The following is a 15,660-nucleotide window of genomic DNA, read 5'->3' on the forward strand; positions in this document are numbered from 1 at the left end:
TTTTTGTCATTTTTGTCATTTTTGTCATTTTTGTCATTTTTGTCATTTTTGTCATTTTTGTCATTTTTGTCATTTTTGTCATTTTTGTCATTTTTGTCATTTTTGTCATTTTTGTCATTTTTGTAATTTTTGTCATTCTTGTCATTTTTGTCATTTTTGTCATTTTTGTCATTTTTGTCATTTTTGTCATTTTTGTCATTTTTGTCATTTTTGTCATTTTTGTCATTTTTGTCATTTTTGTCATTTTTGTCATTTTTGTCATTTTTGTCATTTTTGTCATTTTTGTCATTTTTGTCATTTTTGTCATTTTTGTCATTTTTGTCATTTTTGTCATTTTTGTCATTCTTGTCATTTTTGTCATTTTTGTCACTTTTGTCATTTTTGTCATTTTGTCATTTTTGTCATTTTTGTCATTTTTGTCATTTTTGTCATTTTTGTCATTTTTGTCATTTTTGTCATTTTTGTCATTTTTGTCATTTTTGTCATTTTTGTCATTTTTGTCATTTTTGTCATTTTTGTCATTTTTGTCATTTTTGTCATTTTTGTCATTTTTGTCATTTTTGTCATTTTTGTCATTTTTGTCATTTTTGTCATTTTTGTCATTTTTGTCATTTTTGTCATTTTTGTCATTTTGTCATTTTTGTCATTTTTGTCATTTTTGTCATTTTTGTCATTTTTGTCATTTTTGTCATTTTTGTCATTTTTGTCATTTTTGTCATTTTTGTCATTTTTGTCATTTTTGTCATTTTGTCATTTTTGTCATTTTTGTCATTTTTGTCATTTTTGTCATTTTTGTCATTTTTGTCATTTTTGTCATTTTTGTCATTTTTGTCATTTTTGTCATTTTTGTCATTTTTGTCATTTTTGTCATTTTTGTCATTTTTGTCATTTTTGTCATTTTTGTCATTTTTGTCATTTTTGTCATTTTTGTCATTTTTGTCATTTTTGTCATTTTTGTCATTTTTGTCATTTTTGTCATTTTTGTCATTTTTGTCATTTTTGTCATTTTTGTCATTTTTGTCATTTTTGTCATTTTTGTCATTTTTGTCATTTTTGTCATTTTGTCATTTTTGTCATTTTTGTCATTTTTGTCATTTTTGTCATTTTTGTCATTTTTGTCATTTTTGTCATTTTTGTCATTTTTGTCATTTTTGTCATTTTTGTCATTTTTGTCATTTTTGTCATTTTTGTCATTTTTGTCATTTTTGTCATTTTTGTCATTTTTGTCATTTTTGTCATTTTTGTCATTTTTGTCATTTTTGTCATTTTTGTCATTTTTGTCATTTTTGTCATTTTTGTCATTTTTGTCATTTTTGTCATTTTTGTCATTTTTGTTATTTTTGTTATTTTTGTTATTTTTGTCATTTTTGTCATTTTTGTCATTTTTGTCATTTTTGTCATTTTTGTCATTTTTGTCATTTTTGTCATTTTGTCATTTTTGTCATTTTGTCATTTTTGTCATTTTTGTCATTTTTGTCATTTTTGTCATTTTTGTCATTTTTGTCATTTTTGTCATTTTTGTCATTTTTGTCATTTTGTCATTTTTGTCATTTTTGTCATTTTTGTCATTTTTGTCATTTTTGTCAATTTTGTCATTTTTGTCATTTTTGTCATTTTTGTCATTTTTGTCATTTTTGTCATTTTTGTCATTTTTGTCATTTTTGTCATTTTTGTCATTTTTGTCATTTTTGTCATTTTTGTCATTTTTGTCATTTTTGTCATTTTTGTCATTTTTGTCATTTTTGTCATTTTTGTCATTTTTGTCATTTTTGTCATTTTTGTCATTTTTGTCATTTTTGTCATTTTTGTCATTTTTGTCATTTTTGTCATTTTTGTCATTTTTGTCATTTTTGTCATTTTTGTCATTTTTGTCATTTTTGTCATTTTTGTCATTTTTGTCATTTTTGTCATTTTTGTCATTTTTGTCATTTTTGTCATTTTTGTCATTTTTGTCATTTTTGTCATTTTTGTCATTTTTGTCATTTTTGTCATTTTTGTCATTTTTGTCATTTTTGTCATTTTTGTCATTTTTGTCATTTTTGTCATTTTTGTCATTTTTGTCATTTTTGTCATTTTTGTCATTTTTGTCATTTTTGTCATTTTTGTCATTTTTGTCATTTTTGTCATTTTTGTCATTTTTGTCATTTTTGTCATTTTTGTCATTTTTGTCATTTTTGTCATTTTTGTCATTTTTGTCATTTTTGTCATTTTTGTCATTTTTGTCATTTTTGTCATTTTTGTCATTTTTGTCATTTTTGTCATTTTTGTCATTTTTGTCATTTTTGTCATTTTTGTCATTTTTGTCATTTTTGTCATTTTTGTCATTTTTGTCATTTTTGTCATTTTTGTCATTTTTGTCATTTTTGTCATTTTTGTCATTTTTGTCATTTTTGTCATTTTTGTCATTTTTGTCATTTTTGTCATTTTTGTCATTTTTGTCATTTTTGTCATTTTTGTCATTTTTGTCATTTTTGTCATTTTTGTCATTTTTGTCATTTTTGTCATTTTTGTCATTTTTGTCATTTTTGTCATTTTTGTCATTTTTGTCATTTTTGTCATTTTTGTCATTTTTGTCATTTTTGTCATTTTTGTCATTTTTGTCATTTTTGTCATTTTTGTCATTTTTGTCATTTTTGTCATTTTTGTCATTTTTGTCATTTTTGTCATTTTTGTCATTTTTGTCATTTTTGTTATTTTTGTTATTTTTGTTATTTTTGTCATTTTTGTCATTTTTGTCATTTTTGTCATTTTTGTCATTTTTGTCATTTTTGTCATTTTTGTCATTTTTGTCATTTTTGTCATTTTTGTCATTTTTGTCATTTTTGTCATTTTGTCATTTTTGTCATTTTTGTCATTTTTGTCATTTTTGTCATTTTTGTCATTTTTGTCATTTTTGTCATTTTTGTCATTTTTGTCATTTTTGTCATTTTTGTCATTTTTGTCATTTTTGTCATTTTTGTCATTTTTGTCATTTTTGTCATTTTTGTCATTTTTGTCATTTTTGTCATTTTTGTCATTTTTGTCATTTTTGTCATTTTTGTCATTTTTGTCATTTTTGTCATTTTTGTCATTTTTGTCATTTTTGTCATTTTTGTCATTTTTGTCATTTTTGTCATTTTTGTCATTTTTGTCATTTTTGTCATTTTTGTCATTTTTGTCATTTTTGTCATTTTTGTCATTTTTGTCATTTTTGTCATTTTTGTCATTTTTGTCATTTTTGTCATTTTGTCATTTTTGTCATTTTTGTCATTTTTGTCATTTTTGTCATTTTTGTCATTTTTGTCATTTTTGTCATTTTTGTCATTTTTGTCATTTTTGTCATTTTTGTCATTTTTGTCATTTTTGTCATTTTTGTCATTTTTGTCATTTTTGTCATTTTTGTCATTTTTGTCATTTTTGTCATTTTTGTCATTTTTGCCATTTTTGTCATTTTTGTCATTTTTGTCATTTTTGTCATTTTTGTCATTTTTGTCATTTTTGTCATTTTTGTCATTTTTGTCATATTTGTCATATTTGTCATTTTTGTCATTTTTGTCATTTTTGTCATTTTTGTCATTTTTGTCATTTTTGTCATTTTTGTCATATTTGTCATTTTTGTCATTTTTGTCATATTTGTCATTTTTGTCATTTTTGTCATTTTTGTTATTTTTGTTATTTTTGTTATTTTTGTCATTTTTGTCATTTTTGTCATTTTTGTCATTTTTGTCATTTTTGTCATTTTTGTCATTTTTGTCATTTTTGTCATTTTTGTCATTTTTGTCATTTTTGTCTTTTTTGTCATTTTTGTCATTTTTGTCTTTTTTGTCATTTTTGTCATTTTTGTCATTTTTGTCATTTTTGTCATTTTTGTCATTTTTGTCATTTTTGTCATTTTTGTCATTTTTGTCATTTTTGTCATTTTTGTCATTTTTGTCATTTTTGTCATTTTTGTCATTTTTGTCATTTTTGTCATTTTTGTCATTTTTGTCATTTTTGTCATTTTTGTCATTTTTGTCATTTTTGTCATTTTTGTCATTTTTGTCATTTTTGTCATTTTTGTCATTTTTGTCATTTTTGTCATTTTTGTCATTTTGTCATTTTTGTCATTTTTGTCATTTTTGTCATTTTTGTCATTTTTGTCATTTTTGTCATTTTTGTCATTTTTGTCATTTTTGTCATTTTTGTCATTTTTGTCATTTTTGTCATTTTTGTCATTTTTGTCATTTTTGTCATTTTTGTCATTTTTGTCATTTTTGTCATTTTTGTCATTTTTGTCATTTTTGTCATTTTTGTCATTTTTGTCATTTTTGTCATTTTTGTCATTTTTGTCATTTTTGTCATTTTTGTCATTTTTGTCATTTTTGTCATTTTTGTCATTTTTGTCTTTTTTGTCATTTTTGTCTTTTTGTCATTTTTGTCATTTTTGTCATTTTTGTCATTTTTGTCATTTTTGTCATTTTTGTCATTTTTGTCATTTTTGTCATTTTTGTCATTTTTGTCATTTTTGTCATTTTTGTCATTTTTGTCATTTTTGTCATTTTTGTCATTTTTGTCATTTTTGTCATTTTTGTCATTTTTGTCATTTTTGTCATTTTTGTCATTTTTGTCATTTTTGTCATTTTTGTCATTTTTGTCATTTTTGTCATTTTTGTCATTTTTGTCATTTTTGTCATTTTTGTCATTTTTGTCATTTTTGTCATTTTTGTCATTTTTGTCATTTTTGTCATTTTTGTCATTTTTGTCATTTTTGTCATTTTTGTCATTTTTGTCATTTTTGTCATTTTTGTCATTTTTGTCATTTTTGTCATTTTTGTCATTTTTGTCATTTTTGTCATTTTTGTCATTTTTGTCATTTTTGTCATTTTTGTCATTTTTGTCATTTTTGTCATTTTTGTCATTTTTGTCATTTTTGTCATTTTTGTCATTTTTGTCATTTTTGTCATTTTTGTCATTTTTGTCATTTTTGTCATTTTTGTCATTTTTGTCATTTTTGTCATTTTTGTCATTTTTGTCATTTTTGTCATTTTTGTCATTTTTGTCATTTTTGTCATTTTTGTCATTTTTGTCATTTTTGTCATTTTTGTCATTTTTGTCATTTTTGTCATTTTTGTCATTTTTGTCATTTTTGTCATTTTTGTCATTTTTGTCATTTTTGTCATTTTTGTCATTTTTTTTTGTCATTTTTGTCATTTTTGTCATTTTTGTCATTTTTGTCATTTTTGTCATTTTTGTCATTTTGTCATTTTTGTCATTTTTGTCATTTTTGTCATTTTTGTCATTTTTGTCATTTTTGTCATTTTTGTCATTTTTGTCATTTTTGTCATTTTTGTCATTTTTGTCATTTTTGTCATTTTTGTCATTTTTGTCATTTTTGTCATTTTTGTCATTTTTGTCATTTTTGTCATTTTTGTCATTTTTGTCATTTTTGTCATTTTTGTCATTTTTGTCATTTTTGTCATTTTTGTCATTTTTGTCATTTTTGTCATTTTTGTCATTTTTGTCATTTTTGTCATTTTTGTCATTTTTGTCATTTTTGTCATTTTTGTCATTTTTGTCATTTTTGTCATTTTTGTCATTTTTGTCATTTTTGTCATTTTTGTCATTTTTGTCATTTTTGTCATTTTTGTCATTTTTTTTGTCATTTTTGTCATTTTTGTCATTTTTGTCATTTTTGTCATTTTTGTCATTTTTGTCATTTTTGTCATTTTTGTCATTTTTGTCATTTTTGTCATTTTTGTCATTTTTGTCATTTTTGTCATTTTTGTCATTTTTGCCATTTTTGTCATTTTTGTCATTTTTGTCATTTTTGTCATTTTTGTCATTTTTGTTATTTTTGTCATTTTTGTCATTTTTGTCATATTTGTCATTTTTGTCATTTTTGTCATTTTTGTCATTTTTGTCATTTTTGTCATTTTTGTCATTTTTGTCACTTTTGTCATTTTTGTCATTTTTGTCATTTTTGTCATTTTTGTCATTTTTGTCATTTTTGTCATTTTTGTCATTTTTGTCATTTTTGTCATTTTTGTCATTTTTGTCATTTTTGTCATTTTTGTCATTTTTGGCATTTTTGGCATTTTTGTCATTTTTGGCATTTTTGTCATTTTTGTAATTTTTGTAATTTTTGTCATTTTTGTCATTTTTGTCATTTTTGTCATTTTTGTCATTTTTGTCATTTTTGTCATTTTTGTCATTTTTGTCATTTTTGTCATTTTTGTCATTTTTGTCATTTTTGTCATTTTTGTCATATTTGTCATTTTTGTCATTTTTGTCATTTTTGTCATTTTTGTCATTTTTGTCATTTTTGTCATTTTTGTCATTTTTGTCATTTTTGTCATTTTTGTCATTTTTGTCATTTTTGTCATTTTTGTCATTTTTGTCCTTTTTGTCATTTTTGTCATTTTTGTCATTTTTGTCATTTTTGTCATTTTTGTCATTTTTGTCATTTTTGTCATTTTTGTCATTTTTGTCATTTTTGTCATTTTTGTCATTTTTGTCATTTTTGTCATTTTTGTCATTTTTGTCATTTTTGTCATTTTTGTCATTTTTGTCATTTTTGTCATTTTTGTCATTTTTGTCATTTTTGTCATTTTTGTCATTTTTGTCATTTTTGTCATTTTTGTCATTTTTGTCATTTTTGTCATTTTTGTCATTTTTGTCATTTTTGTCATTTTTGTCATTTTTGTCATTTTTGTCATTTTTGTCATTTTTGTCATTTTTGTTATTTTTGTCATTTTTGTCATTTTTGTCATATTTGTCATTTTTGTCATTTTTGTCATTTTTGTCATTTTTGTCATTTTTGTCATTTTTGTCATTTTTGTCATTTTTGTCATTTTTGTCATTTTTGTCATTTTTGTCATTTTTGTCATTTTTGTCATTTTTGTCATTTTTGTCATTTTTGTCATTTTTGTCATTTTTGTCATTTTTGTCATTTTTGTCATTTTTGTCATTTTTGTCATTTTTGTCATTTTTGTCATTTTTGTCATTTTTGTCATTTTTGTCATTTTTGTCATTTTTGTCATTTTTGTCATTTTTGTCATTTTTGTTATTTTTGTTATTTTTGTTATTTTTGTCATTTTTGTCATTTTTGTCATTTTTGTCATTTTTGTCATTTTTGTCATTTTTGTCATTTTTGTCATTTTTGTCATTTTTGTCATTTTTGTCATTTTTGTCATTTTTGTCATTTTTGTCATTTTTGTCATTTTTGTCATTTTTGTCATTTTTGTCATTTTTGTCATTTTTGTCATTTTTGTCATTTTTGTCATTTTTGTCATTTTTGTCATTTTTGTCATTTTTGTCATTTTTGTCATTTTTGTCATTTTTGTCATTTTTGGCATTTTTGGCATTTTTGGCATTTTTGTCATTTTTGGCATTTTTGTCATTTTTGTAATTTTTGTAATTTTTGTCATTTTTGTCATTTTTGTCATTTTTGTCATTTTTGTCATTTTTGTCATTTTTGTCATTTTTGTCATTTTTGTCATTTTTGTCATTTTTGTCATTTTTGTCATTTTTGTCATTTTTGTCATTTTTGTCATTTTTGTCATTTTTGTCATATTTGTCATTTTTGTCATTTTTGTCATTTTTGTCATTTTTGTCATTTTTGTCATTTTTGTCATTTTTGTCATTTTTGTCATTTTTGTCATTTTTGTCATTTTTGTCATTTTTGTCCTTTTTGTCATTTTTGTCATTTTTGTCATTTTTGTCATTTTTGTCATTTTTGTCATTTTTGTCATTTTTGTCATTTTTGTCATTTTTGTCATTTTTGTCATTTTTGTCATTTTTGTCATTTTTGTCATTTTTGTCATTTTTGTCATTTTTGTCATTTTTGTCATTTTTGTCATTTTTGTCATTTTTGTCATTTTTGTCATTTTTGTCATTTTTGTCATTTTTGTCATTTTTGTCATTTTTGTCATTTTTGTCATTTTTGTCATTTTTGTCATTTTTGTCATTTTTGTCATTTTTGTCATTTTTGTCATTTTTGTCATTTTTGTCATTTTTGTCATTTTTGTCATTTTTGTCATTTTTGTCATTTTTGTCATTTTTGTCATTTTTGTCATTTTTGTCATTTTTGTCATTTTTGTCATTTTTGTCATTTTTGTCATTTTTGTCATTTTTGTCATTTTTGTCATTTTTGTCATTTTTGTCATTTTTGTCATTTTTGTCATTTTTGTCATTTTTGTCATTTTTGTCATTTTTGTCATTTTTGTCATTTTTGTCATTTTTGTCATTTTTGTCATTTTTGTCATTTTTGTCATTTTTGTCATTTTTGTCATTTTTGTCATTTTTGTCATTTTTGTCATTTTTGTCATTTTTGTCATTTTTGTCATTTTTGTCATTTTTGTCATTTTTGTCATTTTTGTCATTTTTGTTATTTTTGTTATTTTTGTTATTTTTGTCATTTTTGTCATTTTTGTCATTTTTGTCATTTTTGTCATTTTTGTCATTTTTGTCATTTTTGTCATTTTTGTCATTTTTGTCATTTTTGTCATTTTTGTCATTTTTGACATTTTTGTCATTTTTGACATTTTTGTCATATTTGTCATTTTTGTCATTTTTGTCATTTTTGTTAATTTTGTCATTTTTGTCATTTTTGTCATTTTTGTCATTTTTGTCATTTTTGTCATTTTTGTCATTTTTGTCATTTTTGTCATTTTTGTCATTTTTGTCATTTTTGTCATTTTTGTCATTTTTGTCATTTTTGTCATTTTTGTCATTTTTGTCATTTTTGTCATTTTTGTCATTTTTGTCATTTTTGTCATTTTTGTCATTTTTGTCATTTTTGTCATTTTTGTCATTTTTGTCATTTTTGTCATTTTTGTCATTTTTGTCATTTTTGTCATTTTTGTCATTTTTGTCATTTTTGTCATTTTTGTCATTTTTGTTATTTTTGTCATTTTTGTCATTTTTGTCATATTTGTCATTTTTGTCATTTTTGTCATTTTTGTCATTTTTGTCATTTTTGTCATTTTTGTCATTTTTGTCATTTTTGTCATTTTTGTCATTTTTGTCATTTTTGTCATTTTTGTCATTTTTGTCATTTTTGTCATTTTTGTCATTTTTGTCATTTTTGTCATTTTTGTCATTTTTGTCATTTTTGTCATTTTTGTCATTTTTGTCATTTTTGTCATTTTTGTCATTTTTGTCATTTTTGTCATTTTTGTCATTTTTGTCATTTTTGTCATTTTTGTCATTTTTGTCATTTTTGTCATTTTTGTCATTTTTGTCATTTTTGTCATTTTTGTCATTTTTGTCATTTTTGTCATTTTTGTCATTTTTGTCATTTTTGTCATTTTTGTCATTTTTGTCATTTTTGTCATTTTTGTCATTTTTGTCATTTTTGTCATTTTTGTCATTTTTGTCATTTTTGTCATTTTTGTCATTTTTGTCATTTTTGTCATTTTTGTCATTTTTGTCATTTTTGTCATTTTTGTCATTTTTGTCATTTTTGTCATTTTTGTCATTTTTGTCATTTTTGTCATTTTTGTCATTTTTGTCATTTTTGTCATTTTTGTCATTTTTGTCATTTTTGTCATTTTTGTTATTTTTGTTATTTTTGTTATTTTTGTTATTTTTGTCATTTTTGTCATTTTTGTCATTTTTGTCATTTTTGTCATTTTTGTCATTTTTGTTATTTTTGTTATTTTTGTTATTTTTGTCATTTTTGTCATTTTTGTCATTTTTGTCATTTTTGTCATTTTTGTCATTTTTGTCATTTTTGTCATTTTTGTCATTTTTGTCATTTTTGTCATTTTTGACATTTTTGTCATTTTTGACATTTTTGTCATATTTGTCATTTTTGTCATTTTTGTCATTTTTGTTAATTTTGTCATTTTTGTCATTTTTGTCATTTTCGTCATTTTTGTCATTTTTGTCATTTTTGTCATTTTTGTCATTTTTGTCATTTTTGTCATTTTTGTCATTTTTGTCATTTTTGTCATTTTTGTCATTTTTGTCATTTTTGTCATTTTTGTCATTTTTGTCATTTTGGTCATTTTTGTCATTTTTGTCATTTTTGTCATTTTTGTCATTTTTGTCATTTTTGTCATTTTTGTCATTTTTGTCATTTTTGTCATTTTTGTCATTTTTGTCATTTTTGTTATTTTTGTCATTTTTGTCATTTTTGTCATTTTTGTCATTTTTGTCATTTTTGTCATTTTTGTCATTTTTGTCATTTTTGTCATTTTTGTCATTTTTGTCATTTTTGTCATTTTTGTCATTTTTGTCATTTTTGTCATTTTTGTCATTTTTGTCATTTTTGTCATTTTTGTCATTTTTGTCATTTTTGTCATTTTTGTCATTTTTGTCATTTTTGTCATTTTTGTCATTTTTGTCATTTTTGTCATTTTTGTCATTTTTGTCATTTTTGTCATTTTTGTCATTTTTGTCATTTTTGTCATTTTTGTCATTTTTGTCATTTTTGTCATTTTTGTCATTTTTGTCATTTTTGTCATTTTTGTCATTTTTGTCATTTTTGTCATTTTTGTCATTTTTGTCATTTTTGTCATTTTTGTCATTTTTGTCCCTTTTTTGTCCCTTTTTTGTCATTTTTGTCATTTTTGTCAGTTTTGTCAGTTTTGTCATTTTTGTCTTTTTTTTTCATTTTTGACTTTTTAATAACTTTACTTTTTTTTTTTATTTTGGTTCATTTTTTTGTCCTTTTTAATTTTTTGTGATTTATTTTGTATCATTTTTGTGACATTGTTTTAATATCTGTCATTTATGTTTTTGTCATATTTTTGTTTTTGTGGTGTCAGTTTTTTGTATTTTTTTTTATTATTTTTGTGTTTTTTTTGTCATTTTTGCATCATTTTTCTTTTCGTTGGGTCATTTTTGTTAATTTTCTGGCATTTGTATATCGTTCTAAGTGTTTTTTTGTTGATAATTTTATGTTTTCTTAGATTTGATTTTTTCTGTCATTGTTTGTGTTAATCTATTTTTATGTTTGGTAATTTAACAATCAATAGAACTTACCTTATGCATCGGTGTCCCCCAGAAGTCATTCAGGAAGATGTTCTTGATCGACGAGTGCGGCCTCAGGTCTCGATTTTCCTTGATCGCGCTGATATCGTCGAACACAAATCCGCAGTTTAGGCTGTTATGATAGCACAACACACAGGTTAGTGCTATAAGCACCCCATAAACATGATGGGACGACATGTTGAATATTTCACTTTTCGTCGATTCCAATAATAATAACCGAAAAAACTGCTATACTCTTATCACCCCCAGCTCAACTTAGGAAGAATAAATTTTCACCTCCACACCCATTGACCAGGAAAAACAAAATAACCATTAAAGAGATGCCCAACTTTTTCCCGACACGCCGCCGGTTTGATTTCCGGCAAACTTTCGTTTCGGAAAAAGTTTTTCCTTTCTTTTCCTTTTTTCTCAAAACCTTGCTATTTATTTGCAACAAGACATGGCAGACGGGTGACAAGGCAATAACATATAATTTTTATACAATCTGGAGCCTGCTGCTTCCGGTTGCTACACTGAGACCAACCCACAACAGACAGACTAACAGACAGACAGGCAGAAAGCCGGAGACCGGTTACGGCTTCGATGACATTAAGATAAGGCCCAGACCCAGGCCGCTTCGCCTACGCGATAAATTGCAAATTTTGGAAGTCCTGCACGCGATACGCGACGTGTGTTTGTTTTTCCAGCGGAAGCTGGCGCGCGCGAACCACGGGGAAACCCGGATATTGATGCGGATTTGATCGCTCTGCTGCCGACGTAATCTGTGGGTGGGGAAAGAAAAGAAAAGACACATGAATGAACAAGGAAAAAAAATGGAACTGAGAATCGGATTAAGTATTTGTTGAAATATTTTCGATTATTTTTGGCGAACTGGTGGGTTGAGTCTTGGTGGGTAGGGATCCGGAGCCGATGTTTATGTTTGTTTTCAAGACTTAAACCAGGTTTTTCCAACACATGAATTTATTCGCTCAATAACAGGGTAACAACATTTCCTTTCTTCTTTAATGTATATCAAATATTGAAATTGATTTTGAAAAGGAATCACTTTATGATTTTTTTCCCAATATCAAGTATCGATTATAAGATTTCCAATTTTTTACGATTATTACATTTTTTTGATATTTATGGTGAAAAATTGGTGCTCCGAGCCAAAGAGATATGAATGCATACAAGCTGATTTCAAGAAATCCTACATCAAAATTATTGTCATGCTTGTTTTTATACATTTTTCGGAAAACTGCAGTTTCCATTGAATCAAATATGATAAAAATAAAAATTTCTATTTTAAAAATTTACAGCAGACTCAGTACCGTTTAATCATACTAACTGAAACAAAATAATTTTTGCTTACTATTTGGTAAGTTTTGAACTTTTTCTACACTTTTTCTCATTATAATTGTATTTTTTGCAATTTTAAAAATTTAGTTCTGTGATTGTTTAAATAACAAATCTAGAAAAAAAATCACTATTCTTTTCTTGCAGCAAACAATTTAAATTGAACACGAAATTAACAATCGGAATTGAAAAAAGGCAGCTAAATTGATTCTGATTAATAAATTGTAAAATGTACACTTTTCAAAGTTGCTAGCTAGAGTACGGCGAAGAAGCAATGGTGGATTTAAACTACAAATTGATAAGAATAAATGTATTGTCTTTGAGATAAAAGTTATCAAATGCATACTTTTCTCTTCTGTCGTACTGCTATAGTTTTTCAGCTTTATTAAAGAGAAATTATGTCTCAAAACACATTTTTTTTAATCATGTGTTTTAATCAAAATAATTGGAATCGGCCGAAAAATACGATAAAAAATTAATTCAGTTGTTTTGAAGCATTGAAAAATGGCTTCAATGGACTGTTTTTTTAAACAGTTTTTAATATTCTCTAATCATTAGACCGCTGCAAGCTTTGTATGGAAATAAATTTATAAATTTTTGCACCTCCCATGACTTTTTTGGTTGTTTTGATTACTGAAAGTTGCAATAAAAATTTTGAAAACGAGTCATTGAGTCCTGAATTAGCGCAACGAGATTTAATTTTGTATGAAAATTTGTATGGGAAAACAAAATTTTCTATTCCAAAATCACCAGAGAAGTTCAGAATAATATTACTTTGGGTTATTAGTTTTTCTTGATTCTTGCAGTACATTTTATTTTAATAAACAAAAAACCTTACATATACCCTAGACAAAATATTCAATTTTATACAAGAGAAAAAACAGTTTTTCAAAACGTATTTTTAAGTTTTAGCGTGTTTGACTGCTTATTTGAAAGCTTTTTTTTACCGTAGGATGAAAATAAAAAATCATAAAAAAACTGCTTTGCAAAGCAAATGAATTTGTTGATTTATAAAACCTTAAAAATTATTTCATTAAATTTTTGAAAGCCCAAAAAGCAAAGACTGCTTTTTTTGATCACTTTTCGATAAATTCAGATTTTATTTTGGAACGGTTTTAATTTTGCATGAAATACTCAGCTTCTTTTGGTGTTGACAGAAATGAAGTTTAAGAATAGGCTAGTCCAATGATTCAAGACTCAATTCATTTGAAGCTTCTTTTTGATTTTCTGGATGAATTTATATGCAAAAATTTCTTCTCCCATACAAATTTCCATACAAAACTTAAACGCGTTGCGCTAACTCAGGAATAAACCAAATCATCTCATTTTTTACACTGAAGCTAGGTGACCCAAAAGGCATCGAAAAAACCTATTGGAAACAAAAAGTAAATTTTTGCAACGTCTTATGATCACCTTTGTAAAAAAATAAAAAGGATAAACTTAATCTATTGAAACCATGACATTTGAATTTAAGCATTTGACAAAATGAGTGAAAAAAAACTTTTTAAATTTTCAATTGAGGTGAGTTCATGTTAAGGCTTTCTTTCCCGCGATTCATCTTAGAAACAAACAAATGATTTGAAGTTCAAATTCAATATTATTCAATAGGTTTTTAAGAAAACGAAGAAAAGTGTTAGCCAAAATCAATTCAATACCTATTAGGGGCCGTCCATAAATGATGTCACGCAAAATTTGGAAAAAATAGACCCCCTCTCCCCCCCTTGTCACATATTGTCACAACTTCAGCACACCCCCTTTTTTGTATAACGTCACGTTTTCATAAACCCCCCCTCCCCCCTGGGATAAAATTTTGAACTCTTTAGAAATTTGAATAAAAATGTATTTTAAATTCATCAGTTTTATTCAAAGAATTGAAAAAAAAGGTTCCAACTTTTAACAAGCCTTTTAGAATAGCCAAGCATTCCTGTTCACGTTTTGCCACAATTTAAGTGGGGTGGACTTTCCTGAGTGTTGCAGTGGAAGTGTTCTTGTGAACTTTCTTATGCTCATAAAGTTTACGTAATATAATTTTATTGAAATTAGGATAAAATTATTAGTTATTGTTGTACCTTTTTTTTTGTAACAATATGTGATGTCACGTTCAAGCTGACCCCCCCTCCCCCCCATGTCACAAATTGTCACAAAAAACGAAACCCCCTCCCCCCCCCTAACGCGTGCCATCATTTATGGACGGCCCCTTATTACCATCGTTTCCCTTCTCACGACAAAACTTGATGAACATAATTCCTAAATATCTCTCGCCCTTCCATAAGGGTCCAGGAAATGTCACCTCAAAAACTGATCCCAGGTTTATAATTTTGCTACCGATTTTCCAAATTTTCTCACTTATTGGTTGAAGTACATTTCTTAACAATAAATATCAAATGAACTAAATGAGACTAAACTCGTTTCAAAAATTTTAGTTTGATATTTTTAAAATAAAAATTTAATTCTGCCTTCATGTTTCGGATTTTTTAGTATCGGATTTTCGATTTTCAATTCGAATCATCATTAGAAAATTGAAAATGAGCAGATTTGAAATCCTGGTTTAATTTTGCTTTTACTTCCATTAACAAAAATTGATTAATTAACTTAGAAATGCAAAAGCGTTTCAAAAATTTTAATTCTTATTTTTCGAATCTGAAAAAAATAATACATTAAACCATGCACTTATATTGTAATCTTAATGCAAATTCATGAACCTAATTCCCACGCAGGATTCAAAAATAACAAAGTTTAAAAATAACGATCCAGATCTGAAATTTGGGAACCATATTCATCATTCGAAATATAGGATTGAATTCTTATTCACAAGTTGGATAAATAAAATGGAATAATGAATGCAAATTGAACCAGAGAAGTTCAATGAAGTGAAAACCCTGGAGTTTAAAATTCAAATTATTGATACATAATTGAGAACTTAGACTTCACTTCATGAATCATAATTAAAATTCTGACCTTAAATCAAAAATAAAAAAAAAATAGAAAAAAATAGACTTTAAAGTGATTTGGATTTGGAAACAGATTCCAAATTTAAATTTCAATACATTTACAGAACTGATATTCAAATCTTAGGTTCGGATTCAAATAGCAAAAAAAATCAAGATGTCTTTTTCGTAAATAAATTCATATCTTAAAAGTTCGAAGACTTATAACTTTGATAGTAAATTCAATTTCAATATAATCTGGTGAAACTATTGATAATCACAAATTATAAGGTGAATTTAATCTTATTTGATTGCGTTTTTATCAGCATAAAATTTACATTAGTAAATCAATTTCATAACTCAAATTCTTTGGATGATTTAGATTTTTTGTGGTGATACATTTGAAAAAACCTGATATTCGAATTAAAGTTCAATTAAATCT

The 15,660-nt window shown here is 25.0% G+C and overlaps 1 protein-coding gene across 1 annotated transcript in view; it reads right to left on the minus strand.

Annotated features, from left to right (window-relative positions):
* LOC129743537 (protein O-mannosyl-transferase Tmtc3) overlaps positions 1-15,660 on the minus strand; it is a 604,084-nt gene that overhangs the window by 529,623 nt on the left and 58,801 nt on the right. The window contains exon 2 of the mRNA XM_055735575.1: positions 10,948-11,717. Coding sequence (XP_055591550.1) covers positions 10,948-11,133 — 186 coding nt within the window. The 5' untranslated portion in view covers positions 11,134-11,717. The remainder of the gene's footprint in view (positions 1-10,947; positions 11,718-15,660) is intronic.

Source organism: Uranotaenia lowii, chromosome 2 (genome assembly GCF_029784155.1).
Source record: "Uranotaenia lowii strain MFRU-FL chromosome 2, ASM2978415v1, whole genome shotgun sequence".
NCBI lineage: Eukaryota > Metazoa > Arthropoda > Insecta > Diptera > Culicidae > Uranotaenia > Uranotaenia lowii.